The sequence below is a fragment of the Budorcas taxicolor genome, chromosome 7 (assembly GCF_023091745.1).
Source record: "Budorcas taxicolor isolate Tak-1 chromosome 7, Takin1.1, whole genome shotgun sequence".
In the NCBI taxonomy this organism is placed as follows: domain Eukaryota; kingdom Metazoa; phylum Chordata; class Mammalia; order Artiodactyla; family Bovidae; genus Budorcas; species Budorcas taxicolor.
Genome location: NC_068916.1, coordinates 69,699,458 through 69,725,489, shown reverse-complemented (window position 1 = coordinate 69,725,489; position 26,032 = coordinate 69,699,458). Strand labels below are relative to the sequence as shown.

The window sequence follows — 26,032 nt, the reverse complement described above, 5'->3', positions numbered from 1 at the left end:
GAAATATGCCCACATTTAGACAATTTGATGCAACTGGGGTGAAATAATTCATTCATTGACTTTTTCATTCTGCATACCATTTATTTTACACCTAGTTTAGTTCTGAGTCTTCTGTTAGAGTCTAAGTGTTAGTCGCTGAGTCATGTCTGACTCTTTGCAGCCCCATGGACTGCAGTCTGTCAGGTTCCTCTGTCCATGGTATTTTCCAGGCAAAAAATACTGGAGTGGGTTGCCATTTCCTTCTCCAAGAGTCTAAGTATAGATTCACAGTCTTCCCAGGTGGCGCTAGTGATGAAGAACCTACCTGCCAATGCAGGAGACACAATGAGACCTGGGTTCAATCCCTGGGTTGGGAAGATCCCCTGGAGGAGGACATGGCAACCTTCTCCAGTGTTCTTACCTGGAGAATCCTATGGACAGAGGAGCCTGGTGGACTGCAGTCCATAGCATTCACAAAGAGTAGGACATGACTGAAGCGACTTAGCATGCACACACAGAGTCACAAACCAAGCATTATAAACAGTACTAGTGCATAGTAAGTATTCCATTGGACCTTATATCATCACCAACATTCTAGAAATGGATAATGGACAGATCTCTGGCAAGTAAGGGAAAGCCATTGAAAACTACTATACTCCTGAGTACTGACTTAAATTTGACAGAACATTATACTCTCACCCCACATGAGCTTATCAAAACACAAAAACTCAAATGTTTTACATGTATTTTGTTCATTTCTTTATTTGTAACTTTATTCTGATTGGTACAAGTCAGTTTTTTTTAAATTTAATAATTTAAATATTTATGTGTCACACTCTTCTAAGCATTTTAAATATGCTGCTGCTGCTGCTGCTAAGTCACTTCAGTCATGTCTGACTCTCTGCAACCCCATAGATGGCAGCCCACCAGGCTCCACTGTCCCTGGGATTCTCCAGGCAAGAACACTGGAGTGGGTTGCCATTTCCTTCTCCAATGCATGAAAGTGAAAAGTGAAAGTGAAGTCGCTCAGTCATGCCCGACTCTTAGCGACCCCAGGGACTGCAGCCTGTCAGGCTCCTCCATCCATGGGATTTTCCAGGCAGGAGTACTGGAGTGGGCTGCCATTGCCTTCTCCGTTAAAGATGCTAGTGCTATACAGTTCACGGAATTCTCCATGACAGAATACTGGCGTGGGTAGCCTTTCCCTTCTCCAGGAGATCTTCCCAACCCAGGGATCAAACACAGGCTTTCCGCATTGTGGGCAGATTCTTTACCAGCTGAGCCACCAGGAAAGCCCCAAACTGTATAGCCCATGGGGTTGCAAAGAGCTGAACATGACTAAGCCACTTTCATACAAGGCTATACCATCCTATCATCTCTGTGAGGTCGATACTTTAAATAAAGTAGCTTTATACACTTTATATAGAGCGTGTAGGCATGGAGTGATTAAGTCGTTTTCCAGAGTTCCTCAAATGTAAGCGGAGGAGGCTTAGTCAGACCCAGGCAATCTGGCTCCAGAATCCATTCCTTTAACTGCTCTGCTGTCTCTCAGAAGAACTTCAGTGTCTATGTAATTATATTCCTTCTTTAAAAATGTGATGATCACTGCATGTTCAATACTTGGGTCTGGTAGGGCTCTGTAGAAGACTCACCCATAAATGGGCAGGTTTTCAAAGAGGAGCCAGAACAGAAGCCCCTGGCATGCAAGGGCTCCCAGATAGTCTTGAGCCTGGAATAAACATAACATGGGTCAGACCTTCCATCCAATGTCAGTTGTCTATCCGTTCATCTATCTATCATGTGTTTAGTGATTATATATTTGGGTAATTATAGTGATTACATTATAGTATACACTATGTAGAAATAATGTATGCTAATTTTAGAAAATTTAGAGAAGAACAGGATAGAGTAAGAGAAATGAACACCATCCGGTACCCATCACCCAGAGATAACCACTGCTTACATTTTTGTATATTGCTTTCATATTTTTCTATGTGTAACAAATATATATAAACATTTTTTCATATTTGTGGTTATACTGTGTTTGTGTATACACACACACACACATTTTTATATCCTATTTTTTTTCACAGAATACCAAGCATTTTCCCACGCATTAAAACTTCTTTATAAACATAGTGTTAAAAGACTGCATAATCTCCCACAGTGTAGATATACTAAATTTATTTATCCATTCCTCTGTCACTGGGTATTTAAATTGTTTTATATATACTTTAAAAATGATACACTCCTTGTTCTCTTTGCTATCTTTGATGCTTTAAAAACCATTGTTATTTCTGGCAATTAAATTTTCTAACCCCTTTTATATGTCTAAAAACGTTGTCTAAATGGTCTCTTTTTGTAGATGGGAGATTTGAAAAAATATTTGAAATGATTTTGTTTTTATTATTTTAGCATTTGCACTATATGGTATTGCTATAAAATATAAAGTAGTGGAACTAAAATATGTGTAAGTGTACAAATGAACTTGTGATTAGCATAGGAAACTATATCTAGCCATAAAGTGAGCATATTAAGGCTCTTGTGTATATTAATACGATCAGACATACATTTTAATGTATAAGTGTTTAATCTGTCAGTGTCCTTTCTCTTTTTTATCACTCAGTTGAAAACTGTATTCATTTGGAATAATTACCTTTGGTACTAAATGTATATTATCTGCTCAGTTAAGAAAGAGATTGGAGGGAATTCAGAAATCAATAGTAATAAAGTAAACAGAGAGAATGGAATCTATTTCCTCTCTTAGAATTTATTTGGATCCACTCTACTAAAGGCAGGGACCCTGTCTAATGGACTTTGAACAGACGGCTACAAATAAAGCCCACTGGGACCTGAAATCCTTTAAGAATTGATCTGATATTTCAGTAAATATCCTATTGTTTGAATATTACAGTGTCAGTTTTTAATGACTGCAAGAAAGCTTTGACTTCTGTTGTTTACAGCATTTATTTTAGTTTCTCTTTCAGTGTTTATATATTGCCAACTGGGTGTGCCTCCTGTGTGCCCACCCTCTCTCTGGCCTTCATAAGACTATTTTTGACAAGAGGATTGATGTTGGATTCACTGTGTTATGCTAACCACAGTCTTATTGTCCAAAGGGAAATAAAATCCAGTGCCCCATATTGCAGACTATAAAATAGGTTCTCTATAAAGTTCCCATGTTGGTATCATCATGAGGAAAGATAATTGAATACCCAGATTGGGACAAGTCAATGGCACATTGCCTTAAGCACAAATGTGGGAGAGTTGGTTTACCTTGCCCAGACCTCTAAATATTCTGGCAGGCAAACAAAACTCAGAGAATTGGCATGCCCAGCCTTTCTTGTTGACATCCTAAGTCCCAAAGCCAAGAAAATATTCCTGCCACGTAAAGGAAACTCATAACTGCTGCTATTCAGTGTGTGTTTATCTCCCTCGTGTAACGCTGTTCTTTTGTTTTCTCCAAATCCTAAACTTTCTGGGAGCTGATGGGCTTATGTTGCAACTAATGGCATTACTAGCAGGTGTATTGGAACCCTACTTTCACATCAGTTCCTACCGAGTGTGGATTTCACTGTGGGCTGAGTGGTACCTTCAATTGCATAGCCCAAGGTAGGGCTGTGGCAGGTCAGGCGTCTCCTTTCTGTTATTCACAGAATTGTAGTCATGGTTGATTTTAGAATCTTGGCTAAAGGAAGCACAGATTCTGAGTTTATTTCAAAAGCAAGATCAGACTGCCTAAAAAGATGGTATTGCATATTTTGGGAAATGGATCTTCCTGGTGGTTTCTGATAATTTCATGACATTAAAAAAAAAAATGTTGATAGAGCCTAAATAGTTCCCCACACAGTGAGAAATATGCTTATATCTCTTAGAAAGTCTAATTATAAATGTCTTCACCATCAGAGACATAATCTCACATTCTTCTGCCTTCACATGGCTCAGTATGAGATCCAGCTGGCATAATTCTTGCTTCAGAGTTCAGCCGCCCCTGTCACAGAAGGGCAGTTAATCCAGGGTCTCTTCCATAGGGACTTGCCGTGCTCTGCAGAGCAACCTAACAGGAGTCTTTCGGGGACACATCTCAAAACCTTACTTAGATCTTCCCTCTCCAGAGAGAGAAAGAAAAGTGAGACCTTAAGACAGGCCAGATATTTCTAGAGAGAAATGTGCAATTAGTTTTTCTTTCCCATTTGCTTTTATCACTAATACCATCTTGGTATTATGTCCATGAAACATTTGTAAGCCTCATCTTCCCTCGGTAGGCACATTTGAAGCCTGCTTAACTGGCATTCTGAGGGCACAACGGCATTATTTGTGAATCCCTGACAATTGACACAGACTGGTAATGTGAGGATGTCAGTTTTGCAAAGGCAGTGTTATCCGTTGTTCCTCCCGCTCAGCCCTGGAACGCTCCTTTGCTGGTGAAGAGTGAGCCCTTCTCTCCGCTGTCCCCTCCCTGTTCCTGCTGAATCTCACGTCCCTTTCAGCACAGCCCTGAGAGTGTCAGCCTCTCAAGAAGCCAGAAAGAAGCTGCTCTGTGAGAATGGGGCATTAATGGGTTGTGAATCTGAAGATAGTTAACTGATTTGTGCATTCAATTAAGATGAGTTTCTCAGTGAAAAGACTCCCCAGGAGGAGAGGTTTCATTCTCATTTCTGGAGTATGAGCAGTTAATGAAGAAAGCATATCAGAATTCTAGCCATGTTACCCAGAGCTGCCTCAAGACTCCATACAATTTTCAAGTTCCTTGATTAAGGAAAACCTGCCAGGTGAGAGTAAACAAGCTGGGAGGTGATAATGGAGAAGTGTGTGTCATTTCTCATCTTTTTTATGGGTGACGTCACCACCATACACCTCACAGAAAATGGTTTGGGGCTTAGGTCTGATCCACTTTGGAAAGTTTCCCTTTTTAAACTTATGTCCTCTTGGAGTGTATATGGCATATATGGGTACACATTTATCCTTTCAAGTCAAAGCCAGATAATTTTGCTGGATACAGTCTTTTACTGTTTATTTTCACCCATGTTTCCCTCAAGGGGAAGATAATGTCATCCCTTCCAGTGTATCAGCTAATGCTTCCCTGGGGCAGTCCAGTGTAGAGGGTGAATAAGGGGGTGGGCACTGGACACTGCCTAAGTTGGGATCCAGGTTCTGCTCTTATTGCCATAGACCTTGGGCAGGATCCATCATGTCTCTGTTGTCCTCAGGGTCTTCCTTCATCTATGAAAACAGTGACAAGTCACAGGACAGACTTCATAAGGGTGGCTAGGAGTTAATGATATATAACACAGTGCTGAGCACAGCTCTGGTACATTCTAAGCATGCATCATTTCCTGTGGGCAACAGTTATTGTCACATTTCTTTTACAAGAATTTAGGTCGGAGCACATTGTTTTTTGTCCCAGGAACCTTCGCAAAATGGACTGAGAGATTGGCAATGGTTTTGTTAAAATGTGGACACCTTGTAGACATCCTCCATGATATTTTAAAGATCCTGGAAGCCTTTGCTGACCTTCCTTGCAGTCAGTGGCCATTTTATAAAATGGCAGCGCCATTTGGCTTTGAAATGGTCAGCAGTTGTAGTAGATAGATCTTTTAATGAGGATGTTGTCTAAAGGGCAGTTTCTGTCTTTTTTCCATGGATATAATCCAGTCATATTTCTTTTCGTTGCCCATTCACCCTTTATCTCCTCTGTTTCCTCATTTGTGAAACAGGAACCTTTGGGGCCATTGAAGAAAAAAAACAAACAAACAAACAAAAAAAATAAGTTAACAAATTTTAAATGCCCAGTACCACATCTCACTTCTCAGTAAATGATCCTTTTTGTTTTAAATCAGGCTTTTCATGGAAAACTGATGTGGGGAATTAGGTTCCAACATTGGAGTTTTTCTTTCTGATTCAACTGTGAACTAGCTGTTGGGTCTTGCACTGATCAGTTAGGATCTCTAAGCTTGGTTGTGTTTGCTATAAAAGGAAGGATCCTTGCAGCAATAAAGTTCTGAAGCTGATTGAATGATGTGCTTTTGCCCTCTGCCTGACCGCATGAAGATCAAGTTGTTAATTCCAGACTTAGAAAGGAGACTTAGAAGAATATATTCTTCCCTGAAAGTTGTTTGGGTAGCCTTTGAAAAATGCAACCCAGTATGTTTGATTTTGTTCTTAAAGGGTCACAGTACCTATTGTTCCAATATAATCATAAAAATTTTCCATCTGGGACTAGGTCAGCAGTTTATCAGGCCTAGTCTCTGTCCCTGCAGAAATGCCCCTGCCCTCTGAAAAACCCAGCAACAGTATCTGACACAGTGGCCTCAGGCAAAGTGAATTCCACAGATGGTGTTAAATATGTATTTTCATTTCCTCTAAATGCACCAACCTGCATGGGGACAGGTAGATTGTAGAGGGGGAATATGGAAGGAAGGTCAGTTCTTTTTCCTTTTCTCATTTATTATTCATTTTAAGCCGCTCCATCGTACCCATCAATTTAGACAGAACTGGAAGGTCCGGTTTGGAGAATTTCAGTCTCTATTTCCAGTTTGAAGGAAGAGAAGGATCCAGGGCAGGCAAGAACAGTGACCTCCTGAAACACACAATGGTATTTCTGAAGGCTGACAAGTCTGGTGTGTGCCGTGTCCGCTGGAAAAATGGTGTTAGAAGTGGTTTGTGTGGCCACTGGGCTTCCTTTGGAGATGTTTCTAATCACATGATTTCGTCTCTGAACTTAATCTTTCATCCTTTCCACTCAGTGTTAGCTAGTCTGCCCTGCAGAAAGTTTGTACCCGTTTCTAAACAACCATCAGCATACAAGAGTACTTGTATTTCCAAGAGAGTTGCTGTCATTGAGAATGTAACCTATAGAAGTCACTTTCATTAGTAAAAGTGAGTCTGTTGTTGCTTTTCCAGTGTGCTAACGCTGGCTCTAGCATCCTGTCAGAGTGTCAGTTCATAGTGCATGAACCTTAGGAGAACCATTTGCAACTCCTAGAAGGGCTAAGCAAAGATATTAACTGTTTTCCTCAAAGCTGGAACTAATCAAAGGCAGCAAGTAATATCTTTACTCATGGACTGTGCCACGCCTTCCTTAAACGTTCTGTCATAACTGTGGCTAAGGTTCTCCCCACCCCCTACACTCACACCTCCACCGACGGTATTTCATGTGGATGTAGGAAGCCTCTCAAGCATTTCAGGTGAGATGTATAAGAGCACAGCCTGAAAGCAGAGGCTGGTGTGTCTTCTGTTCACATTGGTGGGTTACCAGTGTTTGCTCATAGATCGACACCAACAATCAGAATTTCCTTCACCTCCTGGACAGTGTGGCCTGTGTTCCAACTAGACCCCCTACTTTCTTCTTCTACATTTAGAGAACCAATTGTACCCTCATGGTACAATAGCTCTCCCATGAAATTTCTGAATCTGGTTTTTTTTTTTTTTTTGAGGGCCTAAATTCAAATGGGAATCTGAAAGCCTGTGGGTCAGTAATTTAGCAATTGGTCTGTTCTCTTTAGCTCTTGAGAGTTGACATAGCATTCCTGGAGCACATTCATTAAAGTGCTTTTAAACAGAGACTTGATAAAGCTATGTGACACAAATACTCTTTTATGCATCTGGCTTAGGTGGGTGAGTTCAAGACTTTTTCTCACTGAAGGTCAGAACCAGTGTCAAATTTACAGCAAACCCACTTATGATGCTTGCTGCTCCCTTTGGTTTTTATCGTCACAGTAGGTTTAACCTGACCAAGAAGTAATTACACCATTATTTTTTATGTGGTGCTTTATTACTTGCTTTTCAAAATTGGTTTCCAGCATCTCCTGAGCTAATAACAACAAATGTGTGATTGTAACGTTCAGTCCATCAGGGGATGTGGGGTTATTGCGGAAGTGGCCACATACCCATTACCCACACAATAACTGTTACTCCAAAACAAGTGAACTGCTTAACTAAACATCTATTGATTGTTAAGTCGTCAGGGACCAATATTAAGACCACCGACATCCAAAGAAGATTAAATTCTGGTTATATATACAAACGTATTTTTGTCAATATTTTGTGGCAAGGAAAGCCAGTCCTCATGGTTCACAAGTCCATACATAGAGTAGGTTAGAAGCAGTAGAGCCTAACTGGGTGCTGTGAGGGATTAGCTGGGTTCTGTCCACTTCTGAGAAGACAGTCATCAAGACTGGGAGCAGAAAAACTCAAGAGCTATGGAAAATCCCATCATCCCCACCCTTCCAACTATCCCTTCCAGTTTCCAAGAGAAATGGCCAGACCTAGACGTGAGCTCGCCATCATAGCTTTTGTCTCAGGGCACCTGGAGTTCTGCACTTTTCCTTTAGGACCTAGGTGACTCCAATCAGGGCTGAATGTCCTCTTCTCTCTTGTGCCTCTTGTGATTAGCTAAGCTTCAGCTGGGCAAATAGCTTTGCCTTCATCCCTTACCGATTTGATGTGCTTGGATCTTTGTATTTGGGGGTTATTGAGTGAGACACAAGAAAGCCGGAGCCTCTGGGTTAAAGTAGTCACGAGTCTTCACCTTGGAGTGGTCTCTTTTGACAGCTCCTCCCTAGCCCTCTCCTGGTCGAGTGCCCAGCTACACTAGATGGTGTGGACAGTTTTAAGCTCCTCATTAGATTTTAGGGACATTATTCTTTCCTGATACTTATTTCTTTGTTTTGTATCGACCTTTTTTTTTTTTTTTTTTGGTCTCTGAATCTTTCTTGAACTATTCCTTAACTGCTGGCATTCCCCATAGCACTGTATGTTCTTTGTTCTCATCTCACATCGACGGTTTCAGCTACTACCTATATCTCAGTGTTACTGATAATGTGTTAATTTTTTAGGTCCATCCTTGATCTTTTTCCTGAATATCAGTTCTTTATTTCCAACTGTCTACTAAACATTTTCACATAGATATCTTACTGGTACCCCAAATTCAGCATTTCTGAAGTTGAACTCATGATTTTTCCTTCTGTGGATAGTTACTTCTTCCATTCTTTATCCTGCTAAATGGCCACTCTATTCACCTAGTCAGATACATTAGAAATGTCAGAATCAGCCTCCGTTTTTTATAATCCCTCACATCTACCATGTTACTGAAATCATGAAACTTATATTCTATAATATCCCTGAAATCTACCCTTTTCTCCATGACCACCTCATTATTAGTTGGTCTTTTATTTTCCATTTGGATTATTGTGATAGTTCTGAGTTTAAAATCCATCTTTTACTGGACTCCTATGGTTGTGTCTTTGAAATATAGATCTGATTGTGTCTCTTCTGTGATACAGGACATCTTTAATAGCCCATTGTTACTCACCAGGTATATTTCTTAGCAAGGCCCTCCAGGCCAATACTGTTAGTCATGGTTACTCCTCGACAGCTTACTCCCAATATATAAACTATGGTTTCCCCAAGCTGGAATATCTAATCGTATCTGAACACGTCATATCCTTTTATAGATAACAGCAAACAGCCTTTGCTGTTTCTTTTGTCTCAGATTCTCTTTCTTTTTTAATATAAATTTATTTAAATTGGAGGTTAATTACTTTACAATATTGTATTGGTTTTGCCATACATCAACATGAATCTTTTCCCACCCTTTTCAGTAGTAAAATCCTACTTGTCCTTATACGTCCAACTCAGATATGATCTCTTGGGTTTATGTTTCCTTGACTCCAGTACAGATAATTATTTTTCCCTTCTCCTGTGCAGTATACTATTACTGCATTAGTAATGCTGCAGTTTTGTATCTTTTTGAGCGACTGATGATAGTCCTTTCTTCCCTGGATTATAAACTCTTCTTGGGCACATCACAGTGCCCAGTAGAGTTTTCAGATGGAAGCATCTCCTGGCTGGACATCGCATGGAAAACTGGACCTGTGTTGTACTTCTCTCTCTTTCTCATTTGCTTGAGCACCTGGTTGTATACAGCAAGTGCTCAATCTTATTGAATTAATTAAGCAATGTAAAACAACTCATCTCTGGGATAAAAATCCCAGTTGAATTAGGTGCCCACCACCTATATTTTGTTTCCATTTTATCACAAAATTTATATGGTTTTAAAATAATTATGTCCTATTCCAGATAGAGCTCTGTTTCAGAGTAACATTTGAGAGTCAGAAGTGGTGGAATTCTTTGAACTGTAATTTCCTATTAGTGTGAGTAGGGGAGGAAAGGCTGAATCTCAAGGACAAGTGAGGAATACACGATGTTCCCTTATAATTCTGCATCGTCATAGTGTAATTATCACATTGTTATAGAATTCCATTTCTGTCTTCATGTCCCTCTAGCCTCTGGAGTTTCTTGAGGGTGGAGAATACATAAATATATCTAGTTATTCCTGTATTCCCCACATCTGCCCCTATTTCAAGATCATGTCAGGTATTCTGTTATTAGTAATAACAACTGCCTATTGGGGATTTTTTTGTGTGCAAAGCATTATACAAATGGTATTATATCACATCTTCACAATATGTACTAGGAGACTTAAAGAATGTGACTTTTCCAGAAGGCGCATAGCTGGTCAGTCATATAGCCCGGATGATAATCTAGCTCTGTCTTACTCTAAAGGATTGGAACAGAGGCAGGAAGTGTGCTGTTAAAGAAATGCAAGTCAAATAAGGCTAGAGTAGGACATAAATTGGGACAAAAGTGAGAATTAGACTGTACATAGAGGGGTATATTGGGAGCAAGAAAAGCGTTAGAGGAGTGCTGTAGGCCTAGAATTGCTAGAGGCTGGTCCTGGAGACCTCTCGGTTGTCTTAGCTAGGCTATCCTATCAAAGAGGTAAGAGCAGGCCTTGGGCGGCAGACTAACTGCTCTTGAATCTCTAGCCTTTCACTCATTAGCTCTGTGGATTGAGGCAAAATGTTAAATTCCTCTAGGCCTCAGTATCCTTCTCTGTATAATGAGAATAACAATTACACTTCCCTTTAAGGTTTTGGTAAAGAGCAGATAGGTTAATCTATGTATAGTGCTTGGCACATAGTTAGTCCTTAGGAAGTGTTAGCTGGTGCTGCTATTATATTAATAATTAGAACAAATGACACAATGAATGCAATGGGTCCTTGTAGCATCTTAGCATTTAATTGATTCTATGCTTCTAAGTAGTTCATGTGTCCTTAAATGCACCAGGTGTCCCTGCAAATGTCCAGGGTGACATGGGCTGTTCAAAGGGAAACAAGTGGTACTTTGTCAGGTATCAGACAAGCTGCTAGTTCCAGGTGGTTCAGAGCTCAATATTAGATTGCACTGCTTTCCTTTTGATGGAATCATAACTTTGCAAGGCTGAGTTTTAAACAGTTGCTGTGAAAATCAGCTTGGAATAGAAAAGTGGGTGTCAATGTCCGATCTTACTCAAAACTTTGAGAAGTTGTGCTGTGCTCAATAGAAGCACACATCCCACGAGTAAGTTCCTGTGATTATTTTAGGATGAATTAAAAGGATTATTATATTATTTTTAATTTCCATTTCTGTTGTTTTTTTGTTTTTTGTTTTTTTCAAAATCTAAGCTATTAGGATATAAATGCTAAGATGTGAGGATATAAATACTAATCTATTTGGACCTAAGTAGTTAATTAAGCAGAATTGTCAGACATTTCTTTTGGCTTGAAGGCTTTGCTAAAAGATTATTGAGATGCCTAATAATAACTGTGAAGGGAGAAAGTTCAAGAAGCTCTAGCACAGAAAATGAATAGAGATATAATACATTCAGGATGTGTGTTGAGGCTGAAAAGGTAGGATTCCAGCCTCAAACTCTCAGGCAGAGCAGACTTTCTGGCTAAATCAAAGGGTAATGATAGCCAGTAATAATCATCACTAGGTTGGGTCAACACTGAAGAAGGGTGACTTCATTTATTTTATATCACATGCTATTAAGGTTGGAGTCCAGGCTGACAAAAACCTCTAGGCTTATCTGCAAGGTCATTATTAACGCTCCACACAGCATACTTGTTACACGTTCTCTTTGAGTCTATTAGAATATAACCAAATAAGTACTTAATCCTCAAATATCTGTTGGTCACAAGTACTCTCCTGTCTTCTTAGAATGAATAGGCTCTTTATAAATCACGCTTTGGTCGCTTTTCTTGGGATCTTTTTCTCCTTCCCAATCTGTCTGCAGAACTTTGCTGTGACTTCGTCACCCAGCTCTTCTGAAGCCTGCCCACTGGCTTAGAGGAAACAACTGTGTGACAGTGGCGGTAGTTTTTTGAGTTGTGAAATTAACAGTCCCAAGTGGGACCGCGGCCCCAAAACTCCGCACTCTTAGCGCGAGGCACAGAGCGGGCTTTCTGAGCTTTGGCGCCTGACTCAGTGCTCTTCCCTGCTGAGAACTATAAGACGCTGGTAGCTTGTTCTAGGAGAGTAATAAGTATTGTTGTTTAACAATTGTGTTGTTGAAATTCAGCTCCACTATGTCTGACAGTATTTATCTAAAATACTTTCCCTGGTGCGCGTTCGAGTTCCAGTAAACCGTGTCTTATTGTGCGACCTTTTCATTTTCCAGTGAAAAGGGATCAGCTCGTCAGATAAAAGCTACAAGCCGGAGTACAGGAAAAATGCGTGCTCAGAAAATCCGAGCATGATTGAAAACAAGATGTGTTAAATCAATGCGGTTTATCGCCTGCCTATTCCCGGCAATTGCTGTTCTAAGCTCATTCTGAACACACACTGGATGATAAAAGTACAGTGTCAAGCACTCGCTTGGGTGGGAACACAAGAAAACATGTTTATCAGACAGGGTGGGTGATTTTACCCCCTTGATAACAGTTATTGTCAAAACTCTTTAGGAAGAAATCTGAAGAACAATTATAGAAGGAATATTACTCTTGTTATATCAGAAGATATGCCAGTAGGGAAGAGAGTGATGGATTTACCTTTAAACATTAAGGAAGCAATACAGAATGTGTTGGCCTCTAATTCTTAAAACACCAGCATCCATTACACACTGACAACTGTCCTCTCTGCATTCAATTGAGCAAATGTAGCTTTGAAACCTATAAGTGATCAATTAAAAAAAGAAACTCCAAAATGGAAGAGATTGAAAGGCAAAAAAGAAAAAATCCTGGAGATCTTTAAGTTTCTGTTTGCTTGAAGGATTTAATTTTAGTTTTAAACTTGCATCATATTTGGAAAACTAAGGATCCTGGAAGGCCAAACTGTTAAGAGCACATCATATGTAGTAACCGGGCCAACCTCATCAACTTCATCACAATTAGACAGCAGTACAATTTTCCCTAATGATTGTACATTCACCTACTTCCCATTTTAGATAAGAGTGTAACCCTCCAGGGCAAGAAGGGGGTATGTTTAAGAAATGCTCCACTTTTGCCTCTCATCAAAGATCTTCTAGAAAATACCAATTGGTTGTGGTAGGAAATAAGTCAGTTTAATGGATCTCAACAGCATTATGTATCTCTTTTTCTCAAAAGACAAATCAACTTTTGAGAGCACAGCTCAGACCTATAAGAAGAACTTGATGAGACAGAAAGCACAGTTTCTTGATCATTTGAGAGGCAAGTTTAAAATGCCAGGGGACTTCTCCAATAGGTTTGTGCCTGGTGACAGAGTGAGCTTTAAAAAGTCAGGCCAAGTGCGTGTTCACCTGTAAAAGTCAGGAGTCCGGCACAAGGATTCCTCCTAGTGCTTCATTTCTGTTGCACAGATATTTAGTTTTTTAAAAAGGTGCCATTTAATTGATTTGGTAGCTGGACTTGTCAATATGCTGCTAATTGAGATCTATCAATATTAAAATAGTCATCTTGGCCTAGTAAGTAGAGCACTGAGGCTTTTGTTCTGATTCCTGCAGCCAGCTCTTCCTGTGCCTCAGTTTCTCACCTTCAAATTGGGAGTAATAAATTTGAACATTTATGTCAAGGGCATATTAAAGGAATCAATGAGATAAGGTCTATAAAGTGCTAGGATATTACTGGGAAAAGGGTCTTATATGACCTCGGGGTATGTTTGAAATGACACTTCTCCAAGGAATCATTGTGATCTTTAACATCTATTAAAAATATTCAGAGGTCCTTATAACTTAGAGAATAATTGAGTTCAGGAATGAACTAATCTTAAAAATTAGTTTTCTTTTGCAGATGCCTTCAAAAGTAACCCATCGACATGTAAATTGGTATATATTTTATGCGGATTGTTAGGAAATATATGAATCAAAAGTCTTGAAATGTATATATTCTTTTATCCAAGAATTTCTCGTGAATGTTGTTCATTACAACACGTAAGCAGTGAAAATTTGGGGAAAAAAATGCATCCCCACTAACAGGGGATTTATTGCATAAGTTTTATGGACATCCATATAATATAATATGCTATAACCATTAAAAAGAATGAGATGGATATGAATATGTATATAATCTATATTTATATAAACCAATATTGTAAGAATGCGTGAAAGCCTACACACTAATAAATAGCAACTCACTCCAGTATTCTTGCCTAGAGAATTCCATGGACAGGGGAGCCTGGCAGGCTACAGTCCATGGATTTGCAGAGTTGGACATGACTGAGCGACTCTCACTCACTCACTCAAAAGTATATCTATTATGTGGGCTTTCCCCCACTGTTTTGCATTTCTTTTGTATTTTTTATACAATAAGAATATATTCCTTTTAGGAAAACAGTAAAGCTTTTTCCATGTTGGAAAACAAAAACAAGTTGCTCTTAATTCTTGCTTCCTGCTCTTGATTGCTTTCACTTCTGGAGGAGTTATTAATTTCCAAATATATACAATCCTTTTAAAAGCATTCCAAGTCACAGTCCTCAGGGTCCTCCACCTCTCTCTCCCAGAGCCCATGCATTTCTTCATACTGGGCTCTGATCCACTTTGTGGCTCCCATTCTCCCTCCAGTCTTTACCTCGCAGGCTCTGGCTCCAGTCTCTGTAAAGAGAATGCAGCCACACAAGCCAGCTGTACCTCTGATGGGACCTACAGTAGAGAGAGGTATTACTTCCTTTGCTTTACTTTTGAGTCTCAGTGTTGTTGCTCCACATCAAGGGGTTTGAAGACTACAAATAAGAAATCAGAGCATGTTCAGAGCAGTTTGGACGTTTTTCTTTGGCTCCTCTATTGGTAAATTCTGCCCATATTGGCTTCATCCTGACACCCTTCTGGTTTAGTGACAGCTTTCTGCAGTTCAGTGAGCCTCTTCCTAAAGCTCCTCTGAGCCTCCCTGGCTCCTGGGGCAGGGCGCCAGGCTGTGAAAGCATTTCACACCGAAAGCGGGGGCTCTGCTTGCAAGGGGTTTGGTGTTAGGTTTCTTAGAGAGTATATCCCTTCCGGGAAGAGGCAACCCGGAATGCCTGTGTGCCCTGCATATCTAGGCGAGGGATGAAACATCCAAGCGGCTGGAAATGCAACACATTTCTTCATTAAGCATATTTCTGGCTCTTGTTTAGGTTTCTGGTTGATTTTGAGGTTTATATCTTTTCAAGTCAGTCTTAAAGATCGGTTCCTGAAGATAACTTGCTGTTTTATTGTTCACCTCTGGTTGTTAATTTAGTGACTGAGGGAAAAATAGGGCCATTATGGAACAAAAAGACTCTGCCTAACACATATGTAATAACTCTTATGCCCAGAATGGATCTGCCTTGAAGGGAAATGCTCTGCTGCTATTCCTTTAGTTCAAATATAGAGTAGTCACCAGGGAAGTGTGGAGACCCAGGTGCTGGTTTTATCATTGCCTCTGCTATGAGGCCTTATTTATTACTTGGCATTGAGTCTAGATATTTGTTTGGACATTAAATGGCAATAGAATATAAATATTACCTTTCTAATATCTGCATTTCTTTTTATTTCCAGTCAAAATGACATCATGCCACACAACCATTAAGAAAAGGAAATTAAAACCCCAGAAAATAATTTAGAGCACTGCAGTGAGTCGCCGAGCCATAAAAGCAAGGGGACTCTGAGCTCTCATGTTGGAATGGCACCCAAAGCGCTGTTCCCTTGATGTTGGGGAACACAACTCTCTTGCCTTTCATTCCCGTTGTTTCCAGGGGTACCAGAACTTGTTTCCAGAAGTTAAGGAGGGCCAAGGAGTATTTTCTCAAACAGGCAACCTGACAAAGAGAAAACTCAGTCCTCATAGCTGAGAATGCATTTGTCTTGATTACACGATTTTAATTTGCAAATAAGTCCTCTTAAAGAGATTTTTCTTTATTTGATGTGTTTTTGAAGTGGATTAAAGAAATGACAACTAAAGGCATGAAAAGGCCACAATCCACATATATATTTGGTTAGGATTGACTCATTACCAGATGTTTTGATTGAGTTTTGTAATCTTGTCATTGTGAGTAGTATATTAAATCTGGTTGTATTATTCTAAGTTTTCTTTCCATGTAGCCACGTGGACATTTGAACCCTGTAAATAGCTTTGTATAACCAGAGCTTTTCTGCCTTGACCAGATCTTTGGTTGAAGCCCCAAGGGGAACGGCTCTGTGTAGACTGGTTCTGCATGGAAAGTTGCTGGTTTCCTTTAGGGGAGTTGGAGATTGTGAGGTTGGGAGGGAACCCAGAGCCATTTATAAGCTGACCCTACATAAGGCGACATGTAGTGCTTTGGTGTTTTCTAAACTATTATTTAACTTTTCCTTTTTGAAAAGTAATGACTCCAGTGTTACTGAGCGTCCATGCATGGATCCTATGCTTCCTCCCAATACCCATTCCCCGGTATCCTGTCATAGCTGAGAGAGGACCGTGCTGAAATGTCAGCTGATACATCTGCCCTGCAACCTTGCTCTGTTATGTAGAGTCATTTAATCTCAACTTCTGTGCATTGATAGGGAAGTTTCAGACTTCCTGTAGTGTATGTATGTACATAGCTCCATGAGGTCTTATTTTCTCGGCTAATATGTGTCTACCTCTAAGAGTGATTAGGGCAGGAAATCTTGAATGCAAATGTTTGTGGCTCCGCAGTAGTCCGGCCGGTCTTTCAATCCACATGGCCCTGTGGAGTGGAGTGTGATGCTAGTGTCAGAGAGAAGAGCAGAGGGGTGACCCACCATCTGACCATCAGGGTGGCAAGAGGATGCATTGCTGAGCCAGAAGAAAGCCTGGCCAAGGGAGCTGGAGCTGGGCTGCTGCTGCTGCTGCTGCTGCTGCTGCTGCTGAGTCGCTTCAGTCGTGTCCAACTCTGTGCAACCCCATAGATGGCACCCACCAGGCTCCCCCGTCCCTGGGATTCTCCAGGCAAGAACACTGGAGTGGGTCGCCATTTCCTTCTCCAATGCATGACAGTGAAAAGTGAAAGTGAAGTCGCTCAGTCATGTCCGACTCTTCGCGACCCCATGGACTGCAGTCTACCAGGCTCCTTTGTCCATGGGATTTTCCAGGCAAGCTGGGTTACAACTCTACAATCAGAGCAGTTCATCTCTCTTTAGGGCGAGATTATGTACACCTCTCAGACAGTTTATTTTTAATTTATGTATTTTTAATTGAAGGATAATTGATTTACAGTGTTGTATCGATTTCTGTCATACATCAACATGAATCAGTCATAGGTGCACACATGTCCCCACCCTCTTGAAACTTTCTTCCTCCTCCACCCTATCCACCCCTCTAGGTTGTCACAGGGAACAGGGTTGAGCTTCCTTGCATCATACAGTGAATTCTCACTGGCTGTCTACGTTACATACAGTAATATATGTTTCACTGCCACTCTCTCAGTTTGTCCTACCCTTTCCTTTCCCCCACTGTGTCCACAAGTCTGTTCCCTATGTCCGTGTGTCTGCTGCTGCCCTACAAATAGGTTCATCATTACCATTTTTTCTAGAGTCCTTATATATGTGTTTATACAAGGTACTTGTTTTTCTGACTTACTTTACTCTGTATAACAGGCTCTAGGTTCATCCACCTCACTAGAACTGACTCAGATTTGTTCCTTTTTATCGCTGAGTAATATTCCATTGTGTGTATCTATCACAACTTCTTTATCCATTCATCTGTCAGTGGACATCTAGGTTTCTTCCATGTTCTGGCTATTGTAAACAGTACTGCAGTGAACATTGGGTATGTGTGTCTTTTATTTTTAAGGGCTACAGTTCAGTTCAGTCACTCAGTTGTGTTTGACTCTTTGTGACCCCATAGACTGCAGCATGCCAGGCTTCCCTGTCCATCACCAATTCCTAGGGCTTGCTCAAACTCATGTCTATCAAGTTGTGATGTCACTGACATCATTTAAGGGCTTATGTGACATAAAAGAGTTAATTCCTATCATCATCTGAACACATGGGAGGTACTAAAAATGATTATAGAATCAATGGACAATTAATTATATTGTGGAATTTTTTCCTCTTATTTTTCTTTTCCCCTGTTCCATGTGGCATGTGGCATCTTAGTTCCTTGACCAGGTATTTAATGCATGCCCCCTGTACTGGGAGCACTGTCTTAACCACTGAACCACCAGGGTAGTCTTATCTTATGGAATTTTTAAAGTACCCTCATTGGTCCCATTTTATTATTCTGATTTAAAAATGGATGCTTTTCATCTTTGGGATTATGGACTTTTCTAAACCTCTGAGCCTCTCTTTTTCTGTTACCATCTCTAGCTGGTTTGGGATAACAGCCTCTCAAACCCTATTCAGAGTGTGGACTAGGTGTTTGAAAATGGGGTGACGTGAGGGGCCCTCATCATTGCAATCCTTTTGCAGTTGACAATTTGTTTTTTCTTTTTCTTTTTCTTGTTTTTTCTTTTTACAACCTAAGATACTTATACTTTGTGACTAATCATGTCTGATTAAGTTTTATTCTTTCTCTGCAGAATTCTCAGAATTGTCTCAAATTTTGAGGGGAAAAACCTGACTAGTTACATTTCTTCTGGCGCCCCCTGAGCCCTGTGCTTGAATATAATGAAGTCACTTTGTTGAAGGATTAACTTTATATTACATTCTTGCAGAGTAGATGTATGTCCCTAAGGTACGACTACCCCCACTGATGAAAATAAATATACCATTCTTTATGATTCCTCCCCGTTACCTTCTCTGTTGATTTTCAGAGAGTTTATGAATAGTCACATATTTATACAACTGGCCGAGAGTATACTACTTATTTTTCTTATGGTCTGTAATAACCTAGGCAAGGTTATTAAAGGGTATACAGACCCCTTTTAAGGCAAAGTTTCTTATGTCATTACTTTATACAAGCAGGTCAGATTCCATCTTGGGAACAATCTCTAGCTCTTAACCTTTTTCTCTGATTATAAAAGTAATATATGTTCATTGTGGAAAATGTATACAATGCACAGCACAAAGAGAAGGAAGAAAAGCACTCTAAGACTCACTTCTTAGAACTACTGTTAAGCAGTTTATACACAGAAACCTTTTCTTTCTTCTCTGTATATGTTCATTAAAAAGAAGTAGCCATACAGCAAAATGCTTCTGTGATCTGCTTCTTGGCACAGCAATATATTTTATGCCACTAAATTTTTTTTCTATTTTTTCCCCAAAGCATTGCTTTTGAGGACTCCATCATATTCCTATGGGTGTGCCATAATTTAGCCATCCCCCTCCCTTGACTGTTAATCAGTTTTCAGGGTTTTATTGTTTATAAGTAACAATCTTTATCAGATGGCCCTTCTCACTCGGTAATTGGTTTAATACTTTTCTTTAGACTAGTGCAGTCAGAGAAATCATCAGGCAACTTTGAATTAAGACAATGAGCTTTGCTTACATATCTTTAGTGTTATCTTTGTTTACAGCACTGGACAATGCCATCGAAATATTCAGTACCTAAACTGAGGGCAGGTTAATAGAAAATATGAGTGTAGAGCAAATCATAAAGACATGGGAAATAAATTAAAAGTCTTTGTCCCTCTACCTAAAATATTTCCCCTCACATAGCATACTTCCATAGACTAGATGCTTATTTTTCTTTGAATAATGAGTTTAATATATCTAATTCAATTACTGTTTATGGCAGCAGAATGACTTCTCAGCTCTTTAGCTATTAGTTCCATATGATATTTGAATCAGTTGTTTTAATTGTGGATACTAAATGTCAGTCATTCTGCTGTGAGTTGGTCCTGTAGTCAGAGAAACACATCCTCCTCCTAATACATCAGACAGTCATTCAGTTAACAGCTATGAGTTTCTTGACACAGTAGGAATTAATTCATTATGCAAACAACTGAAGGGGTAGGTCGACAAGTCAAGTTTTATTGGTGGCTTACACTGAAAAGTAAAACCAAGAATTAGACTTTTCAGCATGCTGAACTATATCTTTAGATATTAAAATGATACGTTTAATTGCCTAAAGCTGTTTTTATGGTTAAACATCTTTGTTGGCAATTAGCATTATGGGTGGGAGATATGTGATATACGAGTTAACCTAGGTGCTCATTCCTGTTACTCTTGTGCATTTCTTGATTAAATACTGGGGATTTTATGAGTCACAGCTCTCCTGCATAAAGAATTCCATGGCTTTTTCTCTACAAGTCTAATTTGAAAAAAGAATTCTTCTCAAGGGTTTAGAAAGTAATTCATAAAATGGGAGGAATAATAAATATTATGCCTTAACTCATATACTAGTATAGAGAGGTTTGGTTCACTTGGGTGTAATTTTAGTTAATTTCCACAAGAGACAGATTGAAAGTTTACCATTTGGAATTGGTAGTAGGGAGGAGGAGAACGTGGGAGAAATGGCTAAATCTCATATTTGCAAAAATGATTACATTATCTTAAATGAAAATGCTGCTCTATTAACAACTTCAACAAGCACTGCATTTGGGTAAAAGAAATCTTAATAAAAAGTTACCTGAAGTTCACTCCAACTTAAAATACACAAGTGAGGAAAAAGTACTTACTCTGATTTATATGTCTTTTGGAGGTGTAATTATTGGCTTTTTACTCACCTATGTAAAACAATGTACTTTTGTAAATGGATTTCTGGCCACTTTATGCAGCCTTTTTTCCCTTCTTTTTTTTTTTTTTTTTCTTACATAAAAAGTAAGCACTGTCAATCAAGGAATTTTAAGGTTTATTTCCTCTTTAGAAATGATTGATAGCCTTTTAGATTTACAAGTTGACAAGTTAAAGGGTTCTATTGGTATAATTATGTACTAAATTCACAGTCTTTCAATTTAAATATCCTTTTAAAACCACAAGATTATCATACCTGTATTTTGAAAAGTGGGCCAGTCAGTTTGGGTTGGTATACAAATTGCTTCCATTAGCCTTGGGACCTATTTGAATTTAATACAGTTTTTTAAAGTTAGCAGTAGTATGAATCTTAGTTTTAAAATTTAGGTTAATGGAAGTACATTTTAAGTAAAGCATGCGGCACCTTGTTTTCTAATGTATAGCAAAATGTCAGAACTGCAGAGACTGTCTTTTTATTCAGTAAGGGAGAAACTATGTGTTTGAATACTTTGGTTACACTAAAAATAAAAGAACAAACCCCCACACCCATCCATTACTTAGAGGAGATGAGGGATGAGGTAGAGGATGGAGCCGCCATCTTTTTCTGGTCAGGCAAGGAAGGCTGGAGATATTTCATATCCTGGGGAGGGACTTTGAAAACGATATACCAGAGTCCACTTTGTGGCTTGTTGAATTTAAGGATGCTTTGAAGAAAGTGTAGTCAATTAGGGTACAGAAAGGCCCACTATCTCCAAATACTATGCTCTTCTTTTACTCTTTTTAAAAATTCATCCTGGGGACCGAGCTGTTCTAAGCTGGTTGCTCCACAGGGGTTAGCCTTTCCCTGAAATAATATTGATGTTGGTGCATCAGTCTGTCATCTTAGATGTGAGGGTGTCATACCAAGGGCATTTTCAATACCTGTCTCATTTCAGAGTCTTCCAAGGGTAGTGTAGGCTTTGCATACTGAGAAGATCCAGACTCCTGTGCCCATCACCACACTCTTGCTTAATTGCCACCGCTGGCATCGAGCTCCTCTATCAACTGAGGGCCACTCAATATTTTGTACCTAAGCAGATTCTTATGCTGTTTATGACTGTAAACACCCTTGGACAAGCCTTCCAGTGTTTTAACCCAACCTTCTGACTAAAGGAAATCCTATAACCTCATATCCAATTCCATTTTACTCTCTACCATCAACAATGTAAGAAATATAGAATTTGGCCAGAAGAGCAGAGTTTAGGACCTGCTTCTCATGTTCTTTAGAGTGAGTCAGTCCCCACCATGGTGAAAAGCAGGAATTAGATGGTGGACGTGTTCAACAAAAGGGATCATCTGTCCATCATTTTATGATCTAATTCAGAAGTATCAGTGAAACCTTGGACTTCCTAGTTATTTCCACACCACAAGTGCTGCAAATCATATGCTGCTTTATTTCCTGAAATTGTTCTAATTGTATGACTTCTTCATTGTAGCGCTCAACGAACCTACCATTGATTATGGTTTCCAGAGGTTACAGAAGGTTATTCCCCGGCACCCTGGTGACCCTGAGCGTTTGCCAAAGGTAGGATACCTTCTCTTTGGTTTATAGTCTCTGGAGGTGTGGGCTTGGATGATTGGCAGAAAACTTTGCTACTGATAAATTTTCATAAAGAAGCAACTCAGTATTTCTGTGCTTTGTGTATTTAGTACAATAAGGTAAGCAGTAATCAAAGTAATAAGCACTCATGTGCCAGGTAATGTTGTATTTATTTGTATTTGGGTCATTGTACATACATGCTAAGTTGCTTCAGTCATGTCTGACTCTTTGTAACCCCAAGAATGATAGCCCACCAGAGGTCCATGGTTCTCCAAACAAGAATACTGGAGTGGGTTGCCAGGCCTTCCTCTAGGAGATCTTCCTGACTCAGGGATCAAACCTGCATCTCTTAGGTCTCCTATGTTGTCAGGTGGGTTCTTTACCACTAGCACCACCTGGGAAGCCCACTTGTGTCATTTCTTCTTCTCAAAAACCCTTGGAGATTGGTACCATTACCACCTCTATTTTTAGGGAAGAAAGTAACTAGAGAGAAGTTAAATCAATTGCCCAAGGTCATACAACATGTAAACCACTGAACTGAGATTCCGATCTACAAAGCCTGCTTCCAAAGTCCAGATTATTAATCATCCTATCATATCATGTCTCAAGAAGAAACAGAATATTGCTTTCTGCCCCCATGACTATTCCTGGTGAGGGGAGAACAGCTAGAGCTCAAAGGAAAGCATACTGACAGATCTTGCATTTGGGTCACTGAGACATGAGCCTCTTCCCTCCAGAAACATCCCACCTAAGACACAATTGGGAGAAACTAAACAGAAATTCCACTCAGAGCAATATATGTCATACAGTGATCTGTCATTAACTGCCAGTGCAGAAAAAAGGAAATGCACGTCTATTGGTTTCTCTTCTGTACTGTTGTCAGCGTTGAGATTCCCATCTCTGTACCCAAGGAAGTCAGGCCATGTGTAGGAGATATAGCCATATACAACACCATGCATAACAGAAAACAATAGCCACATTTAACAAAAGGACAACCAATGTTGTGTGAGGACTCAGAGGAGAGAATGCCTAATGCTAAAGAATGTCAAAGGGCAGGACGATGCACAGTGAAATTTCATTGACTACACAAGCCACAGTAAGTCTAGAGATATGTCGTCTCCAGGTCCGTTTCCCCGCGTAAAGCACTTACAAAAATGAAATTGGCATCCTTCCTAGCTCAGCAAACTTCTGTAGGTGATCAGTTCATCATCACATCTTACCTGTGGGGTCAGCTGCATGGGAGCAGGGCGGGCAGGGCCACCTGTCAGAATGGGCCTTGTCCAGGAGAAAGCTATCCCACCCCTGAAACTGATGCACAGATATGAGGGGCTGGCAGGGTGGTGAGGGGCCCTGCCTGCCGGAAGAGAGGAAGAACTGTGACAAGCAAAGTCTGTCCTCTCCTAAGCCTGGGAAGAACTACAGAGCCTTCAGCCTCAGCCCTGAGTTCCCATTATAGTTTCACCTCCGCTAGGTGCTACTCACCTTAGAAAAACTTCTTGAGAGCATTTTACCTGAGGAAGAAACTCTATGATGTGTCAGTCTGTTCAGATCCTTGTCTTTGCAAGGGGCCTCCACCTGACACCTCCTTCCCTTTCACCCTGACTTATTCTTGGTGAGCAGTTAGAGAATCTAAGAGTAATAGTGACTGATCCTCTGCTTCTGCAGCATAGGAGTGCCATGGAGAGAATTATCTTTAGTTTCCTTTGTCTGGCAAGAACCTAGCTCCCATGCATTTCCTATGGGAAAATAATTGATAATTTCATAGCACAAGGATGTAAATAATATGTGTCCACCCAGTGGTCAGTCCCTAAGGTTTCTGAGTGGTAGAAAGAAGTCATGAGTGCATAGCAGATTCTTCCCATTGTTTCCATTCGGGAACCATTTTCACTTTCATTTGGCATCTCTCTCGAGTCTACTGAAGGGACTGGAGAGTCAGATTGGGTGAGGTGGAACTCAGAACCATGCCACCTCCAGCTCTGTCATCTGGGTCAAAACTCCTTTTTGCCCCAAAATTCTTTACCGCTCTGTATCTCAATTTCCTTCTCTGTCAAATGGAGATAGTAAAATTTCCTTCTTTGAGGGGTTGCCTTCATCACTTATATGTCACTCAACAAAAAGGTAGCTGTGATTATTTGCCAGATGTGAGAATGAGACTCTGACTTTGGAGAGCTCTCCTAACCAATCTCTGCCACTCAGGAAATCCCAATCTGGGTCAACAGTGGACTGTATGCTTTATTTTCTGTGCCTCAGTTTTTTCATCTATAAAATGGGGGTAAAATACTTCCCTGGAGCTCAGATGGTAAAGCATCTGTCTACAATGCAGGAGACCTGGGTTCGATCCCTGGGTTGGGAAGATTCCCTGGAGAAGGAAACAGCAACCCACTCCAGTACTCTTGCCTAGAAAATCCTATGGATGGAGGAGCTTGGTGCAGGCTACTGTCCATGGGGTCACAAAGAGTTGGGCACGACTGAGCGACTTCACTTCAAAATAACCATGCAGACATTACCAGGATCACATCAGGATAAAAAGAAGTAATCCTGTGTGTTACATGGTATAGTTTCTGGCCCATCGCTGCCACTCTATAAATATTTACTGAAAAAACAGGAGACAAATTTGGTTTAATGGTTGAGGTCTCTAGCTCCCAAGCAGCACTTATTCATAAAGAAAGGAGAGAAACAGGAATATATGGTTGAGTGTTGTGTATTTGCTTTTAAAAACATCTTCACGGTTGCACATCACGTTCAGAATCGTTGAACAAATAGCCCAGGCACGTGTCACTTCGTCCCTGGTGGCCCGATGGTGAAATTCCCAGCCCTGCTTTCCTGGGTTTGGGAAGAGTAATCAAGGACACAATGGGTTTGTGTGTTAAGGAAACACTCCATAGCTTGCATCCAGCCACTGCGCCGTGCGAGAGCTTTGGCCAGAGCCCACCCCAGGAAGCTCTCTCTGTGACTCAGATCAGAGTGGTGTCCTCTTGGCTCTGAATGTGAAGGTGGAGTGAGAGTTCAAGAGCAGGGTCAGGAAGTGGCGGATGGAGCCAGCACGAGGTATTCCTGTGGACCTGGGAGATTTATAGTCCCGCTGTCCATTGTTTGAGGGACGAAAACGGGCTCCGCCTTTCTTAGAATCGTGGTCAGTGTTTGTCAAACAGGAGTGTTTCAGTGCGCCGTGGACCACACACCTTAAAAAACAAACTCCACTTTATTAAACCCATGTGTTTGTGAATAGACAAAGCTAGATTCATACAACCACCCACATATTCTGTCAAATGAAACTGCTCCAAAGACCAAGCAGACAGCTTTCCATAATAATATGCCTTTGTATACTGGCTTGCGCTTTTTCAAAGAACTTGTACATGCTTTGTTTTATGGGGGCCCCTCTTGTGAGAGAAGGGAGAGCAGACCTCATTCCCATTTACCAAATGAGAAAATGGGAATCCTTCTCTGCAGATGATTTTTGTCCCCAAAAGCTACCATCAGGGGTAGTTGCCATACACACCGATTTACAATACTGTCTTTATGCAAAGCCCAGGTGTGATTTGGTTTCCTTTCTGTTGAGCATGTGGAGAAGGGCAGGCCGAGGGTTCCCAGCTGCAGCATTCTCTTCT

General features: G+C 40.4%; 1 protein-coding gene across 2 annotated transcripts in view; it reads left to right on the top strand.

Annotated features, from left to right (window-relative positions):
* Nucleotides 1–26,032, top strand: part of EBF1 (EBF transcription factor 1) — a 405,187-nt gene that overhangs the window by 350,704 nt on the left and 28,451 nt on the right. For both annotated transcript variants that reach the window (XM_052642605.1, XM_052642604.1), the window contains exon 11: nucleotides 22,321–22,409. In XM_052642605.1, the coding sequence (XP_052498565.1) occupies nucleotides 22,321–22,409 (89 nt within the window). The remainder of the gene's footprint in view (nucleotides 1–22,320; nucleotides 22,410–26,032) is intronic.